The sequence below is a fragment of the Haliaeetus leucocephalus genome, unplaced genomic scaffold (assembly GCF_000737465.1).
Source record: "Haliaeetus leucocephalus isolate CR32 unplaced genomic scaffold, Haliaeetus_leucocephalus-4.0 Scaffold198, whole genome shotgun sequence".
NCBI classification, from domain to species: domain Eukaryota; kingdom Metazoa; phylum Chordata; class Aves; order Accipitriformes; family Accipitridae; genus Haliaeetus; species Haliaeetus leucocephalus.
Genome location: NW_010972634.1, coordinates 261087 through 280765, shown reverse-complemented (window position 1 = coordinate 280765; position 19679 = coordinate 261087). Strand labels below are relative to the sequence as shown.

Sequence of the window (19679 nt, the reverse complement as noted above, 5' to 3'; positions counted from 1 at the left end):
CTATGTAGCATTGAACAAGTCACACTTCAACATTGTGACTGCGCTGTCTGTACACCTTTTAGCTGCTAAAACTGCAGAAATAAGGGATGATGCTGCATCACGCGGTCTCTTCCCCGCAGACCTGCTGGAAAGGGGCTGGGGGTCTCGGAGAGCACCACAGCCTTCCTCGCTTTGGGACTGACAAAGGCAGAGCTTGCAAGCCCTGCCAACCTCTGTTCAACGGAGCTGAAGGCCCTTGGCCACTGGCCCGCGCCTGCCCTAGCTGTGCCCTCTGCTCATCTTGCCGGGGTTCCCGGCGCCCTGCTCGCCCAGAGCCATCCCCCGCAGCACCCTGGGTTTCACCCTTGGCTGCCTAGCTGCCACGTCCCAGGCTTCCCAAGCACCAGGCAGGGAAAAGATACCTTTGCCCAAGCCAGTCTCCAAAAAAAAAAAAAAAAAAAAAAAAAAAAAGCTGTATTTACAGAATTCAAACACGGCCACACTGGCAAAGGTTACAGACAACAAATCAATGAAGACACAGAGCAAACAGACACCACATTTATTTACCTGTTACTTAAGACTTCTCCAAAGATTTCTGTTTGCGCTGCAGTATCAGACTGGCAAGATACAGCCCAGGGACAATTTAGGTACAGTCTGTACTGTACACAATATCTGCTGCTGACCGCTACGGTTGAACAGGTCCTAGGCACGTTATTTGCCTGCTGGGAACATCTACGCCTCTTCCTGCCAGCGGATTCCACCTTTAAACCCCCAAGAAAGACCTGTTTCACATGACGCTTTGCATCACAAGTCGGAGCTCAGTGCTGGAGACTAGATCAGCCTCAGCCCACGCCTGTGAAACAATGCTCGGTTTGGGCAACCGGCCCTCGACCCGCAGGAGAGGGGTTAGGCTTGTCCCTGCGCTAAGGAGCGGCAGGATCAAACGGTGAGGAGCCTGGACCAAGCCCCTGGAGACCGTGGAATGAAAGCGGCCACGTTCCGGCATGACAAACCCTGCCGCCTCCCCACCTTCTGAGCAAGCTGCCAGGAGGACCTGCGCTTTGACAGACTCCAAAAGCAGCAGCAGGAGCGGGCAAGTCTGGAAAATTCCTTGGAAAAGTGGAAATCGCACTCCAGCTGTGGGAACTGTCCTCAGGGGCAATTACAAATAACCTCTTGCACCTCTGCGAATCAGTCCCTGGAACCTGCAGCAATGCATTACAGGCATGAGGTAAAGGCAAGATCCAGCCAGCATGCAAACAGCCAGGTTGGTGGAGAAACACCCAAACCGGAGCGACTAGAGGATGCCCCCGGCATCTGCAAACAGTGAAGGGTTTGTTCCTATTCCTGTATGCTCAGTTTGACATTTAAATTTGCTTGAGAACACACTTTGCACTCACTCTATTAAAGCCAATTGCTAAGATGGCATTCTTCGGCTGCCCGCACCAGCCTGGCCTTTCTCAGGTGTAACAGCTACCGCGAGGGGCTGGGAGAACGTCGGAGTCAGAGCAGGCACTGAAAACAAACTGAATAGCTGGAGACCCGCATCAGGCACACACATAATTCAAACCTCCTGAGAAACCAGCTTCCACTAAAAGTAGCACGATTTGCATGTTTAATTTTAAGGCTAGTGCTTGAACTCGGGCTCTTCGAGAGCTAGCGCTGGCTTACATCACTTCCTAATGTGACTAGTGGGATTAGCATTCCACACACCCTAGACTTTTTAGATTTCCACAGCCCAGTATTTCTGGCATGCCTAATGTCCTACATCCTCGTGCGAGAGCAACGTGCATTTACCATAGACCTTTTACCCCCATATAAAAAAGCAAGGCAATTATTAAATTATTAAAAAAACCTCCCCATGTTTGGTACCCAAGGAGATTAAATCAGGTCAAACCCAGCTGCTGCATTACACAACCAGCATGCCAGACAAAGGGACAGCAATGAGAAAGCTGCACTTCACAGAAACTGGCACCAGCACCTGATACTCTCCGATGGCCACCTCCAGCAGTCTTTGGTTCACTTTGCAGTGCATTTCATTTTACATCGTTATCTCGTTTTCAGTGCTTACCTTCCCTCGATAGCTAGCAGAGCTGTGACACAGCATACCACCCCAGGGGTTTGAACAATTCCGATTATGTATTTGTGTTTAATTAGTGCACAATTTGTAATATTGTAAGAAGAAAAATCAAGTTCTTGAAAACCTACTGACAATAACTTTACCAAAACACTGTTGCCACTTACATTTTTTAACCCTTTGCCTTTATCACCACGTAACATGAATTTACTAAAACTGTTACCAGCAAGTACAGCAGAACATTACCAAGTCACATTTATAAACCGAAACCCCATTCTCTTCTCTTCAATTTCGCAGATCAGAGCACGTGACAGAGCAAAACATCACAAAATGACCCCCCTCACCCCACGCCTCAGAGCTATGCGCAAGACACTTCATGGTACAATGCCACGGTGCAGAAGTGGGTCTTCAGAGGAGGTTAAATAGCAGCAAGCCCTCGTTACAATGCATAATAGATCAGAAAGCCACAATTTCAGAGAGCTTATAATATGTGGGGCTTTATGAAAGACCAGTTAAGATTCTGCTCTAATTACTCACATCAAGGGAAAAATAAAAATAAAACCAGCATTTGTTTAAAAAGCCTCAAAAAGCAGAATCCATACAAAATGAAAAGTATTCAAACATTTTTACAGCAGTTTACTATCTTTACTAAATGGCACCAGATTTCAAGTGGTCATGTGAAAGAAAAGTCAGTAACGTTTCAAATTTTGCCTGAAAGTTATTCTAGAAGCAGAATTTCTATCTTCGTATTTGCTGCTAAAAGGAAGAAGTAAGTGTGAATTGAGTATCGACGAATCTTTAATCTATACATCTTCTGATTTGGTTTGATTCAGTAAGTAGAAAAGATTTTCCATACTCAAGTTATCTACAGATTATGTCTATATATAAAAAAAATGGTGTGGATATATACATTTAATACATACACACACGCTCGTACGTATATACACAAACTGGTAATGGATCGTCTTCCCTCCACACCGGTGACCCGCTGAACCCACGCACCATGTCAGAACCTGCTTTAAGGCTACACAGTGTATCGAGTATGGGACAAAACACAGGCAGTTGCTCTTGGTCTGGGCTATAATTGTTCCACTTCATGATCTATTGTTACACTTCTAGTTGCGCATGACGGAATTTCAATAACTTAGAATTTGTTGTATAAAAACAATTCCAGAAACAGAACTCCCTTATTCGAGGAACATCCCCGCTCCCACCCCCTGACATTGTTTTTGCTAACTGATTACAGAAGTCAAACTAAATCACATCAGAAACTGCAAACACACTCTTTTGTCTTAATCTAAACTAACATGCATCAAAACATTCTGCAGTGTGGCATCCTTTGATTTTCTCATCTTCTCAATCGCCCTGTGGAGATCCTGTTGCTGCACAGGCCGAATTTCATCTTCGTCATGGCTTTAAAAGAAAGAGAGAAAGAAAAAAAGCAAGATAATGATTCAGGTGCTGTGTAATAGCTATTCAAAGAATGAGAAGCAATCACTGACAATAGCAGCTCTGACATGGATCCAGCATTACACTGGAAACACGCGCCTGTCTGTGCACATATTACCAGCAAGTATGGGACATCATCAGAGGAACATAACAGCAAGTGGAGTTACGTGCATGCAAGAGTGTTACCACCATGTAAGCCTGGTAAATACAGTGTAGTAATACTACTTGCTGGCACAGGCCACCTCAAGCTTGACACCTTGGAACAAACAGTCTTATTTTCATAGTCAAAATGAATAAAGGTAACTTACTTGTTTGGGTATTTTTGTTGTATAGTGGCAACTTGTCAACAAAAAGAGAACCTCCTGCTTTCTGTTAGTCACAGCAAGGTTTTTTAAACCTCTATAAATTCACAATTCAAATCAGAAAATTCAAACTAATAATTGGGACAGTGTGTAGCACCAGGAGCATTCACAGTTGCTGTTCAGCTATCGTAACAGACAGAATAAAGACACATACGTCTCCTCTTCACAGGCAGAATTAACATATTCCCTGACACAGAGGAGTGCTGCATCCCGGCACATTTCTTTCAGATCACTGCCCGAGAAGCCATTGGTCTCTTTAGCAACTTCTAGGAGATCTACATGCCTGTCCACCTGTCAAAAAAAAAAAAAAAAAAAGGGTCAGAGCATGAAAACTCTGAATTTATTTACTTTGTTCACCAAGGACAAGAAACAGTCACCTCCAAGTATTTTTACCTGCCCTAAGAAGATTTTTTTCAGCCTTGACTTCTTTTGAGAACTAAAAGAAAATTATTAACTTACACTTTGAACCCTCCAAGTAGTTCATTTAATTAAATACAACTGATGCTTCATCTCATAAAACTCTGTAGCTGATTAAGAAAAAAGAACAGGCAACCGAAAGCGCACCATCATATCGGTATATTCTGTTACTGATGAAGCTCCTGCACCATTTTGGAAGCCTACTGGATGGCAAAAACTGGATCACAGAAATAATGACCAGTTTTCCCAAATGCCCAAACAGGTTTCCTGCAAGAACACTGTGTTTTTTGGTAAAAGGCTAGACCAGACCCTACGTGCTATCTTATCTATAGACAATGAACACTAACCAGTGGGTCTCATTTCACAGCCACAGCACTTTTTTGACATTATTTGAAAGAGTGCATTTTGTTTTCATGAATATCTCTTTTGACCAGCAACACAGCAAGGCCGGAAAAAGTTCCTGTCACATTTATGTTTTGTTGTTGCCACCTTTCAGTGCAGAATAAGAAGTTGAAAAGAAGTCGTTCACTATCGCAGCAACTCAGTTGTCTGTGGAGTTACTGAACAACTGCTCCTACTTTATACAACCACAAAATGGGGAACTTGGAAGCAAAATAAAATGTCTAACTCCGTGCACTGGATCAGACTGAACTCTATCCAGCCGAGACCCCACATTTTTTCAGTCTGTTTACAGAATCTCTGATAATAGCCCCTTTCAGCATATTTTCCAATGCATCAGTATTTCCTTTTCAAAAAGTTACAGCCAAATTAGTCTAGTAAAATGCTGGAATTATGGGATGATTTCTTCTAAGAGGGAAACTATTCCGTGGTGATGAAGGCAAAGCCCCAAGTGTAATCTTTGCTGCTTCCTGCTACCCCGTCAACCTGTGCACTCCCCAGGATAACCCAAGAATGCACCGACATCCACTGAGCACCCTTCCAATTTCCACTATTCCTCCCACTTTTCTTGAAGGACAAGGGCTACAGATACTGTCCTGTTGGCTTGTCTCTTGCGCTTGTACTTGAGCCCCAGGTCCCTGACCTATGACTCAGCATGCAGTGCTCTGGTTTGGGTCTGGAGCGAGCCATCTGGCTCCCCAGGAACAGAAATTAAGGCAAAAGTAGCTGCTGACTTACACCAAAGCGCCTCCTATAGACACTACAGCCTGGCTGTCTTGAAGTGCTTTGCTTTAAAGCATCATCCTGCACAGAAATACCAAAGCCAGTAGCAGTCAGCTGTGGATCTGCAATGTGTTTGCTCAATGTGGGGCTGAAGGCCATCAAGAACTGAATGGAGCAGCACAGCTGAACAAATAGAAAATGAGCATGTTGTATAGCAGGCATTAACAAGGATTTCCCTTCAAGTGAGAAATAAGAAATAAGATTTTAAGACAGGCAGGGAAAACAGAGGGCATGACTACACCTGTCATGTGAAGGACTGCAAGGAAGTTTGTCACCCTGGCTGGAAACAAGCTGGGCTTGAGAGATCCAATTCCTCCTCCTACAGGATAACCAATACAGGCTGATTCCCCACCACCCCACGCCCCCCGAAAAATGTTATTTATGTGGCTGTGATTCACTGCCAGATGCTTGATATACCTTGTGTTCTTTCAGGTCCATAATCAGGAGCCAATTTATGTTTCTGCTGAAGGCCTTAAGGCCAAGGTGCTGCAACTCCCAGGCCCAGGTGCCGAGGCAAAGGAGACAGAGTCCACCTGCATGTGAGGGCTGGGTGGCTGCAGATATTCAGGGAGCCTGGATAAAGGTCTATTATTTGGCACATCTCCCTAACAGCTCTTGAAAAGAAATCTGAAAGTCTGAAGTCTGAAATCACCACTTGCAAGAGACGTTTTAGTTTGTTTGAGATTTTCTGCAAATAGGTCAGCTCTTCCTCCACAGCTCCTTTGGCATTTCATATCAATTCTGTTTTCACACCTACGTCTAGTACTTTGCAAAAAAGCCAACCTATATCCTAATCCTATATAAACAATCCAAAATGACCATTTGCAAAGTATCCTCCCCAATATCTCAGCCATTTGCAGTGATGAGCTGTGATTTTTAGGCCTCTTAAAAAATGTAAGCTGGTTTTACTAACAAATGATATTTATTAGGATAGACCTCAAATCAAGAGACACTTTGCAATATTAACATCAAGACAAATTAGTGCTGCAGACTACATTTGGCAGGAACCTCTGATAACACAGGTCCCATATCCTGCTAACAGACATGGTACCAGATGTGCTCACAGCTACTCCTTCCCCTCATCTTGGAATGCAGATGGTGGCACAAACACCATACAATATTAGGAACAATATCTATAGTAGCTTTCCTCTAAAGGAAATACGAAATAGGGATCAAAGTGCAAAAAGCAGCACTGTCAAAAAATGTCATTCCTCGTTTCTTGGCTTGAGCCAACAGACTGTACAGAGTTAAAAAAAAAATCAGTATCTCTTCTCCCTGCTTCATGATGTCTTGAAATTTTTTTCACTGATCAAAGTGATTTCCAAATATGATTCACCTTCAGCATCTTTAGAGATAAATATATTATCTTGTTATATAACAAGAAAATGGAGACAAAGAAATTAAGTAATTTTCCTCAGAGGTGGTGATTCACCACAAAAGCCAAGACTGCTGCCCTGACTGAGGCTCATGCTTAAAGCAGTAGGCAACTCTACTGCTTTAATTTAACGCCACACCTAAAAGCACGGAAGATTCCTAAGTTATAATCAGAAACACCCTGGTAGATAATCTCTACCTTACTCCAAGACAGTCAATTATAAAACATGTTTTCTACAACTCCAGAGCTTGCACTCATGACAACAGTAATAGAGCAAATTAACCATTAAAATAAGTCTACTTACATTTTCATTTTTCAAAATTAGCTTCAGGATTGCTTCTCGTTGTTTCAGAGCCTTAAACAAAAGAGTTTAAAGTTACTAGAGTACAAAAATAAACATATGTAACACCTATCTCAATTTTGCACAGCGTGGGCTTTCAGTCACAATTCAGTGACACAAGCTGATCCCTCAGACATGAGGTGTGATACGTGCTAAGGAAACCTATCTGACGGCAAATCACTCAGCAAAATGAGATCTAGGGTACTCTGACTACAGGAGCACATGAAACTAAACATTTGAGCATATACATTTACACTAACTACAGGGAAAAGGAAAATGCACTGACATTTAGTCTTACTTTGCCCTAAGTGAAAGCAGCTGTCTCCAAAGATTTCCCACCATCTTTAACGGAGGGCAGACTCTCTAGATCTAAGGGATGCTTTCAACACTTTGCTAAATCAGATGAAGAGGATAAACTGTTCTGCTTAAAAAAAAATAAAAAAAATTTAATTCTACAGATGATGCTTGGGAAATGTTAAGCAATATAACATACTGTGATGAGGTTACTGAAAGAAACAGTTAAGTAGTGAGCATATCCTTAATAGCATGGTAAAACACAGGCAGCAGAGACTCTTTTTTGTGTCTCTCAAAACCAAATTTGTCCTAAATTCACTTTCATTGTTAAAAAGGGAAAAAGCTACCCCATAGATACTCTGAACAGTTCATACTCTGTCTCAAAAAATACTTCTTCCATTTCCCCCTGCCTTGCAGATAATTTCTTATGAGTAATTTTGGGCACCCTAATCTCAAACTTCGTTATAAAACCTGCAAGGCTTTAGCTACTCTACAGCAATACTACCTGTGCACACTTCCAACCCACAGCACACAAAAATTATCTTGGCCCTCAATAAAAGAGTTGTAGCCAATCTTGGTTGCATCACAAAGTACCGCAGACAAGAACAAGAGACAAGCAGTAAGTTGATGATATGGCTGTAGCAGGATAAGGAAAATTATGTGTCTGTGCCCTAAACAACACCTCCTGTTGTAATTCTGATCCTGGGAGAGGGAGCCAACCCCTGTAATATCCTGAGGCACTGTTACCTGTGGATAATTCACCCTTCTAACAACAGTTCTTGATAGAAAGACATGATAAAGTACTAAAATACACACCCTTGCCCCTTACTAATTCAAGGAAAACTTGAAGATGAGTAAGGTGTATGAAACCCTATGAGCAGGCATTGCAGAAAAGCAGTTACTAGGTTATAAATGCTTTGTTTCAAAAAGTATCCGCCCACAAGGAGTGAAAGCCAGTTCAAACACGATGGGTCTGGGAACATAACTACTCTCTTGCACAATAATAGGAGTTTTACTCCTCCAGTTCTGTCTGTAAGTTTCTGCAAAAAATGAATAATGAAGGGTATTTCTGTAGCCAGAAGGGAATACTGACAACCACAACTGAACTCTTTATAATATTGATACAAAAATGTCTTGTGATATCACTAAGTGTTCAGACGTGACTAAAATGCCTTTAAAAAGATGGCAATGGCAAAATGTATAGGAAGGGTAACCTTGTGATGGCTAGCATAACTGATAAAGACCAAACTCTGCATGTTTGGCATAAATCTTAAGTGGAATAAAAACAGTTTTCCAGATTGCTTGCAGCGCCTGACTGTGGAAAGGCTTGAGAAGAATGTAGGCTTTGGTATGCAGATCTCATTGCCCCTTCTCTCCTTGAAAACAAAATACTATGTATCGAGACCTGCTTCTTGATACCATCTGACCTGTGTGCCACTCTCCCCGTAGGCAAGCGTGTGCAGTTGCTTCTGTGCTTTTTGTGATTGTTTTCAAGTTAAAACTAAGCTCTTTCCAGAGCATAGTGTCTAAGCCACTCCACTCTTACAGATGAAGAAAATGGGTGGGAAGCTCTCAGAGCACATGGAGTTGTTTCAGATAAAAGACCCAAAGAATCAAGATTTCTGTGAGCAACTTCACCTTAAAAAGCAAAGTTCTATATGTGCTTCTAAAAAAATAAACCCAAATCAAAATAATACAGTATTTCTTTGGAAAAAAAACCAAAACAAAAACCAAAACCAAACCCTGAAACGTACATTTCTTGGCTGATAAGGCACCTGCCTGCAGTTCAGCCACTAGGCACACTGTTCAGGCAAACCTGGCGCAACTTACAGGTTGGTTGATGTGAAACCGGGTCGGCATTCTTCTCATGATTGCAGAGTCAAGATCCTGAGGACGGTTGGTGGCTCCCATCACTATTACCTGTATACACCAACAGAAAAAACTAGTCAGCCTGAAACCAGCTTTTGAAAACATCGCTGTATTGGAGTTTCAAAACCAAACATGTGATTCTTCCACACTTATCAAGAACATCAACATTCAAAGAAGTTACATAAGGTTTCTTGGTACCCATTTCAGCAACTGGATTTAAACAGGCAGCTTAAGAGAGCATTGGTGCCACAGATTACCAGCTGGGTGGAGATTTTTACATTAGTCTGAAGCCTTCTGAGCCCAATTTGAAAGTTCAAACTCTAAGCAGTAACCCAAAACTTCTGCTTATAAGTCTCAGCGATGTCTCTTTAGTTCCTAGTGGTCTGGAAGGAACTTGAAAGGAGACGTTTTGATAAGGTATTACGAAATGTGGCAGTTCTGTGCCATGTTGAAAAAAGAAAGGCAATCAGTTCACCAGGACAACCAAATTGGCAGCTTTTGCATGCACTAAAATGTTGCTGCTTTTTTTTAAGCATTAAAAAAAAAAAGCATTAAAAGTCAGTAGGAACCTATACGCACTGGTATACTGTAACAGCAGCGCATTAGACGTGTACAAGCCAAGTTCAATACAAGGAGAGTATCTACCTCATTTGACTGCATTCCAGTTATTAGTTTAAGAACAAATTTACTTCCCATTCACATCAGCCTTGTTTTCTCATTTGTTATTTTAAGTTATGTACATTGTAAATACCCAGTCACAAAAGTGGAAAAATGTCAGGGAAATTAATCTCATATCAATAAGGTTTCCTGACATGCTTCTGGTCTTTTGGCTGGGGTCACTGCTCTGCAGCAGCCCCTGGCCAGGCTGGGTTACATGTCCCGGAGCAGAGTCACCCTGCCACCTAGAGGCTTAATTACACGGTGGCAAATTGCTACGCCCAGAAAAAGCAAAAAAGGTGCATTTTTAGCCAGGGCTCGGGCAGTCTTCACTTTCTAGAAAGCATTACGCATGCAAGCGCTCTGCACTTGCCTGCGTGCCAAACACAAGCTAATGTTTGGCTGAGCTGCCTCTTGCAAAGAGGCATCACCATACCCATGCTGTACTTCCCCAGGATCTGCATCAAGGCCCAACGTTGGACCCAAAGCGTTGCCCCTCTGTGTCCCTGGAGCCGAGAAGCCTTCCTAAAACTGGCTCTGTCTGCAGGTTCTGTGAACGTGGGACCCCCAGAGGGCACAAATGCGGCTGTATGGGGCTTCCAGACTTAAACTGTCCCTTCAAGCAGCACAGCTCTGTTTTCCAGGCACTGTGCCCCAAGTTCCTGCCAGACTCAAGACTGTATCCTTGGCAGGTTTAGTCCAAAGCTGAACATGCTTTTCAGGTGCAGTCAACACGGGAACAAATAACATTCATCACAACACTTACTTACAATTTCCTCCTAGCATTTGGAATTTTTGTTACCGTAACAAAAGCCAAATTTAATCCTTATTCAAAGGAAATTTGTTTGGCAAGAATCAGACAAGCAACGCAAAGCTCCCAAGTAAACATTTGTAATTAACGAAAGAGCCCAGCGAGCTGGCTGTCAAAAACTGAGACAATGCAAATGTCAAGACCATTGCTTAAAGAAGACTTCCTGAATTGCAATGACATCCCAGGGAGGAGCCTGAAGTATGGTATTGAAACGAAACACTCCTGCTGAAAAACTCCCCAGAAACGTGAATCAACCCCTGCAGTGTCCCCAGCCAATTGTTTGCATTGCATTTTACTTCAGTGGCCCCCTACCCTGCAGAGGCGTACGAGTAAAGGACAGGAGTGACGTGTTCAGGCACTGCATGCTGAACGTAAGAGATGGGTAAGAGCGTTGTCTTACTGCAGAGAATGAACAATTTGAATTGCTCCAAGAAGTTGTCAGTATATTGGGAAAAAAAGATAATACATTCAAACACCAGAAGAAATGTGTTCTTGCAAGATCACATTAGCTTCCAGTTAAAGTGTTCATACCATTGGCCTCTTATTAATGGTAAGCAAACACTCTGCTTTAAAGCTCCTCAGTACATATATTCACTGTGTTCTAATCAGGTTTTAAAAATATCAACCGAAAAAAATCTTAAACACAAGCTTGAGAGAGGAGGAAAAGCAGATTTTACAAAGAGTTAATGGAGGTCAGAGCATTGGAACTCATTCATAAAAATACAACAGATTAAAAAGGCTGAAAATTTTTAAATTGAAGAAAAAACCATCCTTTTCAAAGGCCTTAAAAAGATTCTTCCAGGTGAAAGTTCAGAAACACACCAAGCAGGCTTTTGTCTATGCTACATTCAAGTCATTTATTTCATAAATATTTGTGTGTGTTTGTTTTTACAGCACCAGCAGCTTTTTTATTTTTTTTTCCTCTCCAAAATACAATATTTCTGTTGAGATTATGGGAGGGGGACAGAAGCTTACAGGAATAATGGGATGAAAGCACGGCTCCATTTAACAGAATTTGTCTTTTGATAGCATCAACTTCTCTACCCTTTCAGATTAACTCCAGAGTCTAGTGTTTGTTTTACGCTAGTCCAATGCTTTTCTGGAAACAAGCCAACCAACCTGCAACTGGGATGGATACTCAGATCTTTCAATACCTTTCCTGAAATCAGAGATTCACTTAATCTGAAGAAAACACTGCTGACAAAACATTTTTCAAAACAGTTTAAAAATTCCCAATTTTGGTGGCTCAAACTATACAGCTATATTACTGAGACTTAAGACGTTTCTGAAAATAAGACCTCTTAGCTAAAACCAAAATACTTACAAAAACAGTCTTCTCAAGAATGATCTATTATTGTAAGTCATCCCATTCCCATAATATACTGGTAATCACTGACAGGTAAAGAAATTCTTTTGGCAAGTATTACTACATGCAATCTGCTACTCTTCCCAAATGGCTTCCCACCGAGGGAAGAATCTCATTACTTTTCTTGTCATCCTTTGTACTTACTTGGCAGTTATAATCAGTGTCCAGTCCATCCCACAGACTCATGAACTGAGCTTTCATCATAGCTGTAGCTTCATGGTCAGAACTCGATCGACTTCGTAAGAAGGAATCTGTATTAAGGGATTCATTATAGCAGTTTACTTTCAAGCCTGCCATAGAAACTATGCTGTTTGATTCCTCACGTGCAGACTTGGGCTATTCTCTATCTTGAAAATCTTTATTAAAAAAAGTATTTACAACAGATGAAAAGTATTTCTTACAATAAAGAACAGGAAAGCAGAATCTCACCATACTTTTAAGCACATCTTTTATATTACATTACATGAATATGTACCTATCACATGAGACTGTCCCAAATCTTGTGCTCCAATTTTTCACTTTCCTGAATTCACTGAAAGTGTAACTTTCACCTTAATTTCTCATGCAGAGATGGAAGCATTCAGAGTCTGGCAAGCTAGAAGACACCAAAGCACAGGATAACAGCAAGCTGCAGGACTAACGTAAAGTAGGCTATACACTTCATTATGCAGACCTCTAACTCTGCTAGTGGTTGCCTAAAGAATTTCCAACATCTAGAAAAACACCACATTTTTTGCACCTATACAAAAGGATAAAAAGCATCTTGAGTACGTAGCCCATTCATAAACCTAGACTGTGGAAAGAGCAAAAGCTTTGTCAGCTCTGTTTCTGCAAAACATACAACTCACTCTAAGAAGCACCAGTGCTACAAGACAACAAGCAAGTTTAAACTGACCTGCTCAAGTTCACAGGGACTTAGACGCTAATGTGACAAGTCCAAATGCACGGAACAACTGGCACCTTTGCTGTCTTCCTAGCTGAACCTCCCCTCCTACTTCTTCAGCCTTATTAAACTATTATTCCTGAGCTCTCCTAAACCCATATTTTCTTTTCCATTATGCACCCTCACAGCAGAAGCGTTGAAGTGTATTTGGTGATGGGTTTCCTGAATAAGGAGTTCCCTTGACAGAAGAAAAGCTTTCCTTATGGACCACCTTAGTCCAACCAAAAATAAGCAGCAACTTGTTCTACTTGTAATTTCCTCCACTAACACGAGGAAGAAATACACTGGTTTTCCTAGTTTGCCACCATTACTTTACAATACTATTTATATGGCGAAACCTTGTTCCATTATCACTCTTTTTAAAGAAAAGATGACAGTAGATCAATATACCCATCAACTTGGACCTACAGTTTAATGTCACTCTGCTATAGTTACTTACAAAAAAAGACAGATTTTTACCTATTTCATCAATAAAAATGATGGACGGTTGGAGCTTTATAGCAAGGGAGAAGACAGCAGCAGCCAGTTTTTGAGACTCTCCATACCATTTGTCCGTCAGTGTTGAAGGCTGGAGATTGATAAATCGACAACCTGCTTCCTTTGCTGTAGCTTTGGCGATCAGCGTTTTGCCACAACCAGGAGGACCATAGAGAAGTACTCCTGCAAAAGTAATGGTGTTAATGCTCTCCGATCACTGTACAGAAAACATGCTTTGGTATGGCAGACCTGATAGTGTCCAGGCATGTATTTTATCCAAGTTTTAAAAGATAAGAAACCAAGTTACACAGTGTTCCATCAAATCAAATACAGAGTTATTCAAGATATCCTTATTATAAAGTTAAAGCTAAGAATATCTAAAACCAGGTATGGTGAAATTGAAGGGAGACATTTGTCTGAAAGATTACTTCTATTACTGTGACTATAAAGTTTACATAAAACTAACCCCCTTCTTATTTCCTGTAAGCATTTGACAGGCCTTGTTTATAGCCAGTTTCAGCCTTGCTATTAAAACTTAGCACAGATTGGGTAGAGGAAAAAAAAAAAAAAAAAAAAAGGAGCCCACAAACATTTTAAACAAATTACTCCCAATTAAATATGACATTTCATATTATTTTTAAACTTGTCATAGTAAAAGAATTCACAGTAGTGTTTTTCTAACATAGTTGTAAAGAAAACAATTTAAAGAAAAAAATTAAGTCAAACAAGCCTGAAACACAGAGAATTACTAGGGTTTTTTTTCTGTTTATGTCACTGACAACCACAAACATAACTACTCGGAAGCAATGACTTCCTATTAACACATGGTGCAAGCCACTAATAAAACTGGGGAGCTTGCCCTATATGGAAAGTCCACTTTCAAAAGATAAATAAAAAATAAATTTTTCCTTCAGCTTATTAGATCATGACATTAAAGTAATTTTCCAGACAGTTTCAATTTGTAACTTAAACAGAAAGTAGCCTGGAAAAACTAGACCAGTTACAAAAGTGCTTCATTTTCCATCACTTAGGACACAAAACTGAGATGGTCACAGATACAGGCAGTAATTAATAATTTTCAGAGAACTTTCAGAAGACAATATTCCAGGGATCAGAGCAGTAAAGATAAACTTTGGCATTTTGTCCAACATTTTAGGTTCAAATTCTGCTTGTCTGCAGTAACATACAGCAAATATGGCTGTAAGCACTCCAGCAGAGAGAGTCCAACTTCTGCTTTACTGTTGGAAAGTTAATTTGTCACCCACCGGTTTCCTTACTGCCTCAACACTGTGCAATTCGACTCCAGAGAAAATCAAGAGATCTCCAGAATAAAAATGGGATCTCTGTCTTTTTGAATCACCGGAATTTCTAGGACTAGAACACAGAGATGACTGCAAGATTAGCTTACGTTGACGTCTCATGTTTATGACTTATGTTTCTGTGACACCGTAGAAATATTAACCAAGGTTGCATACAAAGCTGTACAGCAGAGTTATAGTTCACCTCTGCCAAAGGACAAGATGGGGTATAAAAAGAAAAAAAATTGACAGTGTAGGCAGTTAAAAATGCAAGTTACATAGATCAGTGCACTAAAATGCAACATCAATAACTGAAAAGCAATTATTGCTTCATTATTAAGATGAAACTTATTCACTAGAACTTGATTTCACGGCAAGAGAAGATAAAAAAACTGAGGGTTTTCCCTGGCATCAGTCCTAATGGTTGCACTTCGGACTGCCAACCCACTTCCTCTTTCCTTTTTTGGTAATGAGAGTTTTTTTTTTTTTTTTTTTTTTTTTTTTTAATACCAACATATAAATCTGTAACATTTCCTTCCTACCTTTTGGTGGCTGTAAGAGCCTGGAATTCTCAAACAAGTATTTCTTCTTGATGGGCAAAATGACAGTATCTTTCAAATCTGTAATAACATCATCTAAGCCTGCAATATCACTCCAGGTTACCTAATAAAGAAAAAACATTATTAGAAATGATCACCATAGTCCCTGCCAACAAAAAATATCCACAAGCTTAAAAGTAGTGTAAGACCTTAAAAATAAAAAAGACAAGTGATTAAAAAAAACTCTGCTCTCAATGATGCAATTCTAGTTTTAAATTACAGAAATATTTTCTATGTATTTCCACAGATACATATATATGACAAATAATGTAATCCAAAGCCAAAATCAAGATCTTCCATGTCTGAAGTGCTTTCAGAGTAATGTGGAAAACAGTTTCTTACATGCATGCTAAGTGGGTCTACAAGATGTGCAGCAATACTCATTTCGTATTCAGTAAGCTTGACATTTTTCACTCCAATTTGCTTCATTAGTTTTTCAGCCTGGGGGAAATAAAATGCCAAGAAAATCAGAGAAAGAAATTGAATGCTTAAGTCAAAAATTAGTTTTTCAAGAACTGCTCTTTGGAGTCTGAAAAGCTGCTCCAGAAGTCACATGTGAAAAGAAGTTAAATCTTTCTGAAGTAGAAGGTTCTGCTGTTTCCTAATGACTTGTTGTCACTTGAACGAAACTAAGTCATATGTCTCAGTTCCCAACAAATAAGCGTCACACCAGTCCTCCCACCCCCAAATCCACGGGTCATACATCATGACCTGAAAAGCAACCAAAATGAACATTAAAACATGGAGTTTGCTGTTCAGTACAGGTTTGCAGACACACAGGTAACCTCTGCACAAAATCATTTCAATAATGTCTACGGGAGTTTTCTAAACTAAGACAGGTATGTTACACTTAAAAACTTTCAGATGAAAATCCCGAAACTTGTTATTAACTAGAACTCTAGAGTTCTTTCACGTGCTTAATTATCTTCACTCACAACCCTGCAAATAATACACGTGGACTTTAATGGGAGATATAATTGTGTTATTATAAAAAGCATGCCCCCCCCAACCTCCACAGCACTGTATCAAGGAGAGATTAATATATTTGTAAGAAAAAAAAAAAAAAAGATAATTCACAGAAGTCAGTTGATTTTTTCTATGTATTCAATGTTTTCTTTTTTCCAATTTAAAAGGAAAAGTCATTTGTTGTGTCAACACGCTTTCACAATTCAGCTTCTCTTTATACTCAAACTTGCGGTTAAGTCTGACATGCTTTTGGGATATTGCAACCTCTTATATAATAGCTGGCACTAGCACAGATTGTGAAAGCTGATTTTTAAAGGGGAGCCAATTTTTTAACTTAAGATTTCATTAAAAAAGAAAACCCACCCAAAACAGAATTAGGTTGCTCAAAACTGTTGTTTGAATCCATGAAATTTGCATCAGCCAGAAAACAAAAAAAAGTTGCAACATTTCCTTCAATACTTTCCAAAGGAAACATTTAACACTTGGTTCTGAAACGTACCTAAATCTTTTCCCAGAGCATTAACCCCCATAATCATTCTAGTTCAACTTAAGCAATAAGGCTTTTCACTTTTTCTTCTCCCCTTTTGAGGGCATTTTGACTGCTGCTGGAGGTGGGGAAGGGAACACAGGGAGAGGGACAAAGTGCAAGCAGTCCCTGCCTCTGCCACCAAGTTGCCAAAAAGCAGCAGAGAATTACGTTATTTCTGCTCAAGGTATGAAAAAAGCAACCAAGAGACTGAAGAGAGCATTATTAATGCGACTGCTGCTTAGCAAAGTTGTCAGAAGCAGAAACGGCACCGGGACCACATACTTGCAGGTAATTAGAGACAACATCGCGCTCCAATTCAACAGTTTTTCCACCACTTCAAGGTAGAGATTTTAACTTGTTATAAAATGTAAGCACTGAAAACACTAACAGCCTAGATCCTGAGATTTACTAAAAAATAATTCTAGGTTTTTTGATTATTCCACATGCTTTTGTCGATTCTTTTGTTGGTTATTGCAAGTCCAGTTTTCAATTAGCAGACTTCTCCGTATGAACAGTAATGAACCAGACAGCATTTCACAGAAATATTTATGAATAAAATCCTACCTGTTTCTGAGCTTCTACTTTTTGCTTTCTGGTCGGATCAATGGCATCAACCATCCATTTAATGGTAAAATATGTTACAGCACCAAATATGGTTAAACGAAAAATTAATCCGACCACTTCATTCCGGCTCAGGGGACGTGAAAATGCTTCAGCATGGACCATTTTGCCGTTCAACACTAAGTGTAAAAAAGTGCAGGGAGGAACAGAAAGAAAGAAAATGAAAGCTGAAAATATATCTGCCTTGTATTTAAGCACCATTTTATAAAAACTATTTCCCATGCACACTGTGGGCATAAAGCTTACCATGAAGTTATAATGAAATATCTCAACAATAGCACAACCCCAACACATAAAAGCACATAAGATTGAAAAGCACAGCGCCGAGTATAACAACAGTTTCATTTTCAGTTTCAGTAAACAGAGAAAAAACAGCAGCAACAACTTGAGGCCTTCCTTCTTGATTGACTGCATGCAAGAAGGTCCTGATTTCACTGTTCCCTCAAGAAATCTGCATTCCTTTCAGCTATACAATAGCCAAAGTAATAAAGATTACTTTATTTCAGTGCCAAGTTTACATTTCCGTTAAGGCTGGTGTTTTGTGACTGTTATTGACCCAAGAATGCTAAGCCATGGAGACAAAGTTAACTACATTATTTAAACAGGGAGTTGTTTTCCCCAAGAGGAAGTTTAAAGGAAAGGCACCCAACTACCACATTAGGGAGCGTTCAACGAGTTGTATTTGAATAAAAATGAGGTTAATAGCTGGAGCCTGCACCTAGCAGAATATATTTCGAGTTATTAATATCCCTGGAAAACTGAAAATGCTGGATGTGGCACACAGCTATCAAGGGAAAAGGCTGGCTGCTATATGAGCCAAACCCAGAAAGTACAGCACCTTCAAGTTAAGGAAGTGTGCTGCAGAGAGGAAAAAAACCCTTCCTAAAACGTTGAAAAATTACTTATAAAATCGGGGTCCTCCTTCCCCAATCTACTTTCTCCTCAACTGGCAGGGTTTCCACTTGAGAACCCGCAAAGCTCTCCTTGTTCACTGCCTGATTTTCCTGCTGCAAGGGCAAAATCAGTGGCAATTCCTTTGGCAGCTTCCAACGCTCCCTGGCTGGTCTCCAAACTGAGCTGTCAGCCAGGGAAAAGCCGGACTACCTACAGCCAAGATATCCTTGAATTCCCCCTCGCTTGGCTAGCGGTCGCATTCTGTCGACCCCGTATTCAACTCAAGGCGATGCCATTCCACAGATTCTGTTTACAAGGATTCAGCAGACTGGAATTAGGAGAAGTACCGCGATACATTTACCAAAAGACATCAACGGCTTGCGGCTGTATTCCAGTGTGGATCACTAAAACGGTTTTGGATTTTTTAAACTCTCCATTCTCTGTTTAGAAATTTAAGAATCAAGGCTGTTGCTGTGCGTACCTGCTTGGAAATCAACTAAAATTTGCCTGCTTAGGCATCTAAGCAAGTAATACAGCACGAGAAAATTCTGCATGCTGTCCTAACCTTGATTTATTAAAACAAAAGGGCTATATATCGTAGAATCATTTAGGTTGGAAAAGACCTTCAAGATCGTCAAGTCCAACCATCAACCACACCCACCAAATATTCAGCTAACAAGGAAAAAAAAGCTTCCGAAAAAGCCCCAAAAGCCAGTGAAAAAAACCCCAGTTCTTATGCAACCCTTGCCCTGAATACCAAAGGCAAGAAGAAGCTTTAACAGGGAAGAATTTTAAGCGCAACCTTTCTACATGAAGTTCTGCTTCCCCCGCACGAGTTTTAGCGTTTATTTTCTGGGCAGATCGCCCAGACAAGGAGAAGGACAGGTAACTGAACAGCAAATTCCGGGTCCGTGGGGCTACCAGCGCGTTTTGGTTCAGCTCTGCCTGGCTGCACCCCGACGCTTCCAGCAATTAAAAAGAAACCAAAAGGAGAAGCGGTGCTGGTTCCCCTTCTGCTCCCACAGCGCGGCTAGAGGGAAAGTTCAGTTTCGGGTGGGGAACCCTCGTCCTTCCCCGAGCCCTCGGGCAAGACCAAACGATTCCCCGGTCAAGGACTCGGCTCTACGCGTCCCCCCCCCGCCCCCAGACACCCCGCCCGGCGCAGCGGCCGAGA

At 40.8% G+C, this 19679-nt stretch overlaps 1 protein-coding gene across 1 annotated transcript; it reads right to left on the bottom strand.

The window, feature by feature from the left end:
• Window positions 1–1427: 1427 nt before the first annotated feature.
• ATAD1 (ATPase family, AAA domain containing 1) lies at window positions 1428–19561 on the bottom strand. The gene is made up of 10 exons (XM_010565935.1): window positions 19308–19561; window positions 17555–17730; window positions 15838–15936; window positions 15439–15559; window positions 13581–13781; window positions 12323–12429; window positions 9306–9395; window positions 7146–7196; window positions 4022–4158; window positions 1428–3469 (listed from the first exon to the last, which is right to left on the bottom strand). Exons 2-10 carry the CDS (start codon window positions 17714–17716, stop codon window positions 3349–3351), a joined length of 1089 nt encoding a protein of 362 aa, XP_010564237.1. The 5' UTR covers window positions 17717–17730; window positions 19308–19561; the 3' UTR covers window positions 1428–3348.
• Between the last annotated feature and the right edge of the window lie 118 nt (window positions 19562–19679).

Excerpts from the sequence above, each read along its gene's own strand:
- ATAD1 (XM_010565935.1), bottom strand. The coding sequence starts at position 17,716 with ATGGTCCATGCTGAAGCATTTTCACGTCCCCTGAGCCGGAATGAAGTG. Across the intron at positions 13,782-15,438 it reads GCTCTTACAGCCACCAAAAG|GAGTACTTCTCTATGGTCCT; the intron begins GTAGGAAGGAAA and ends TTACTTTTGCAG. Across the intron at positions 7,197-9,305 it reads GGTTTCACATCAACCAACCT|GCTCTGAAACAACGAGAAGC; the intron begins GTAAGTTGCGCC and ends CTTTTGTTTAAG.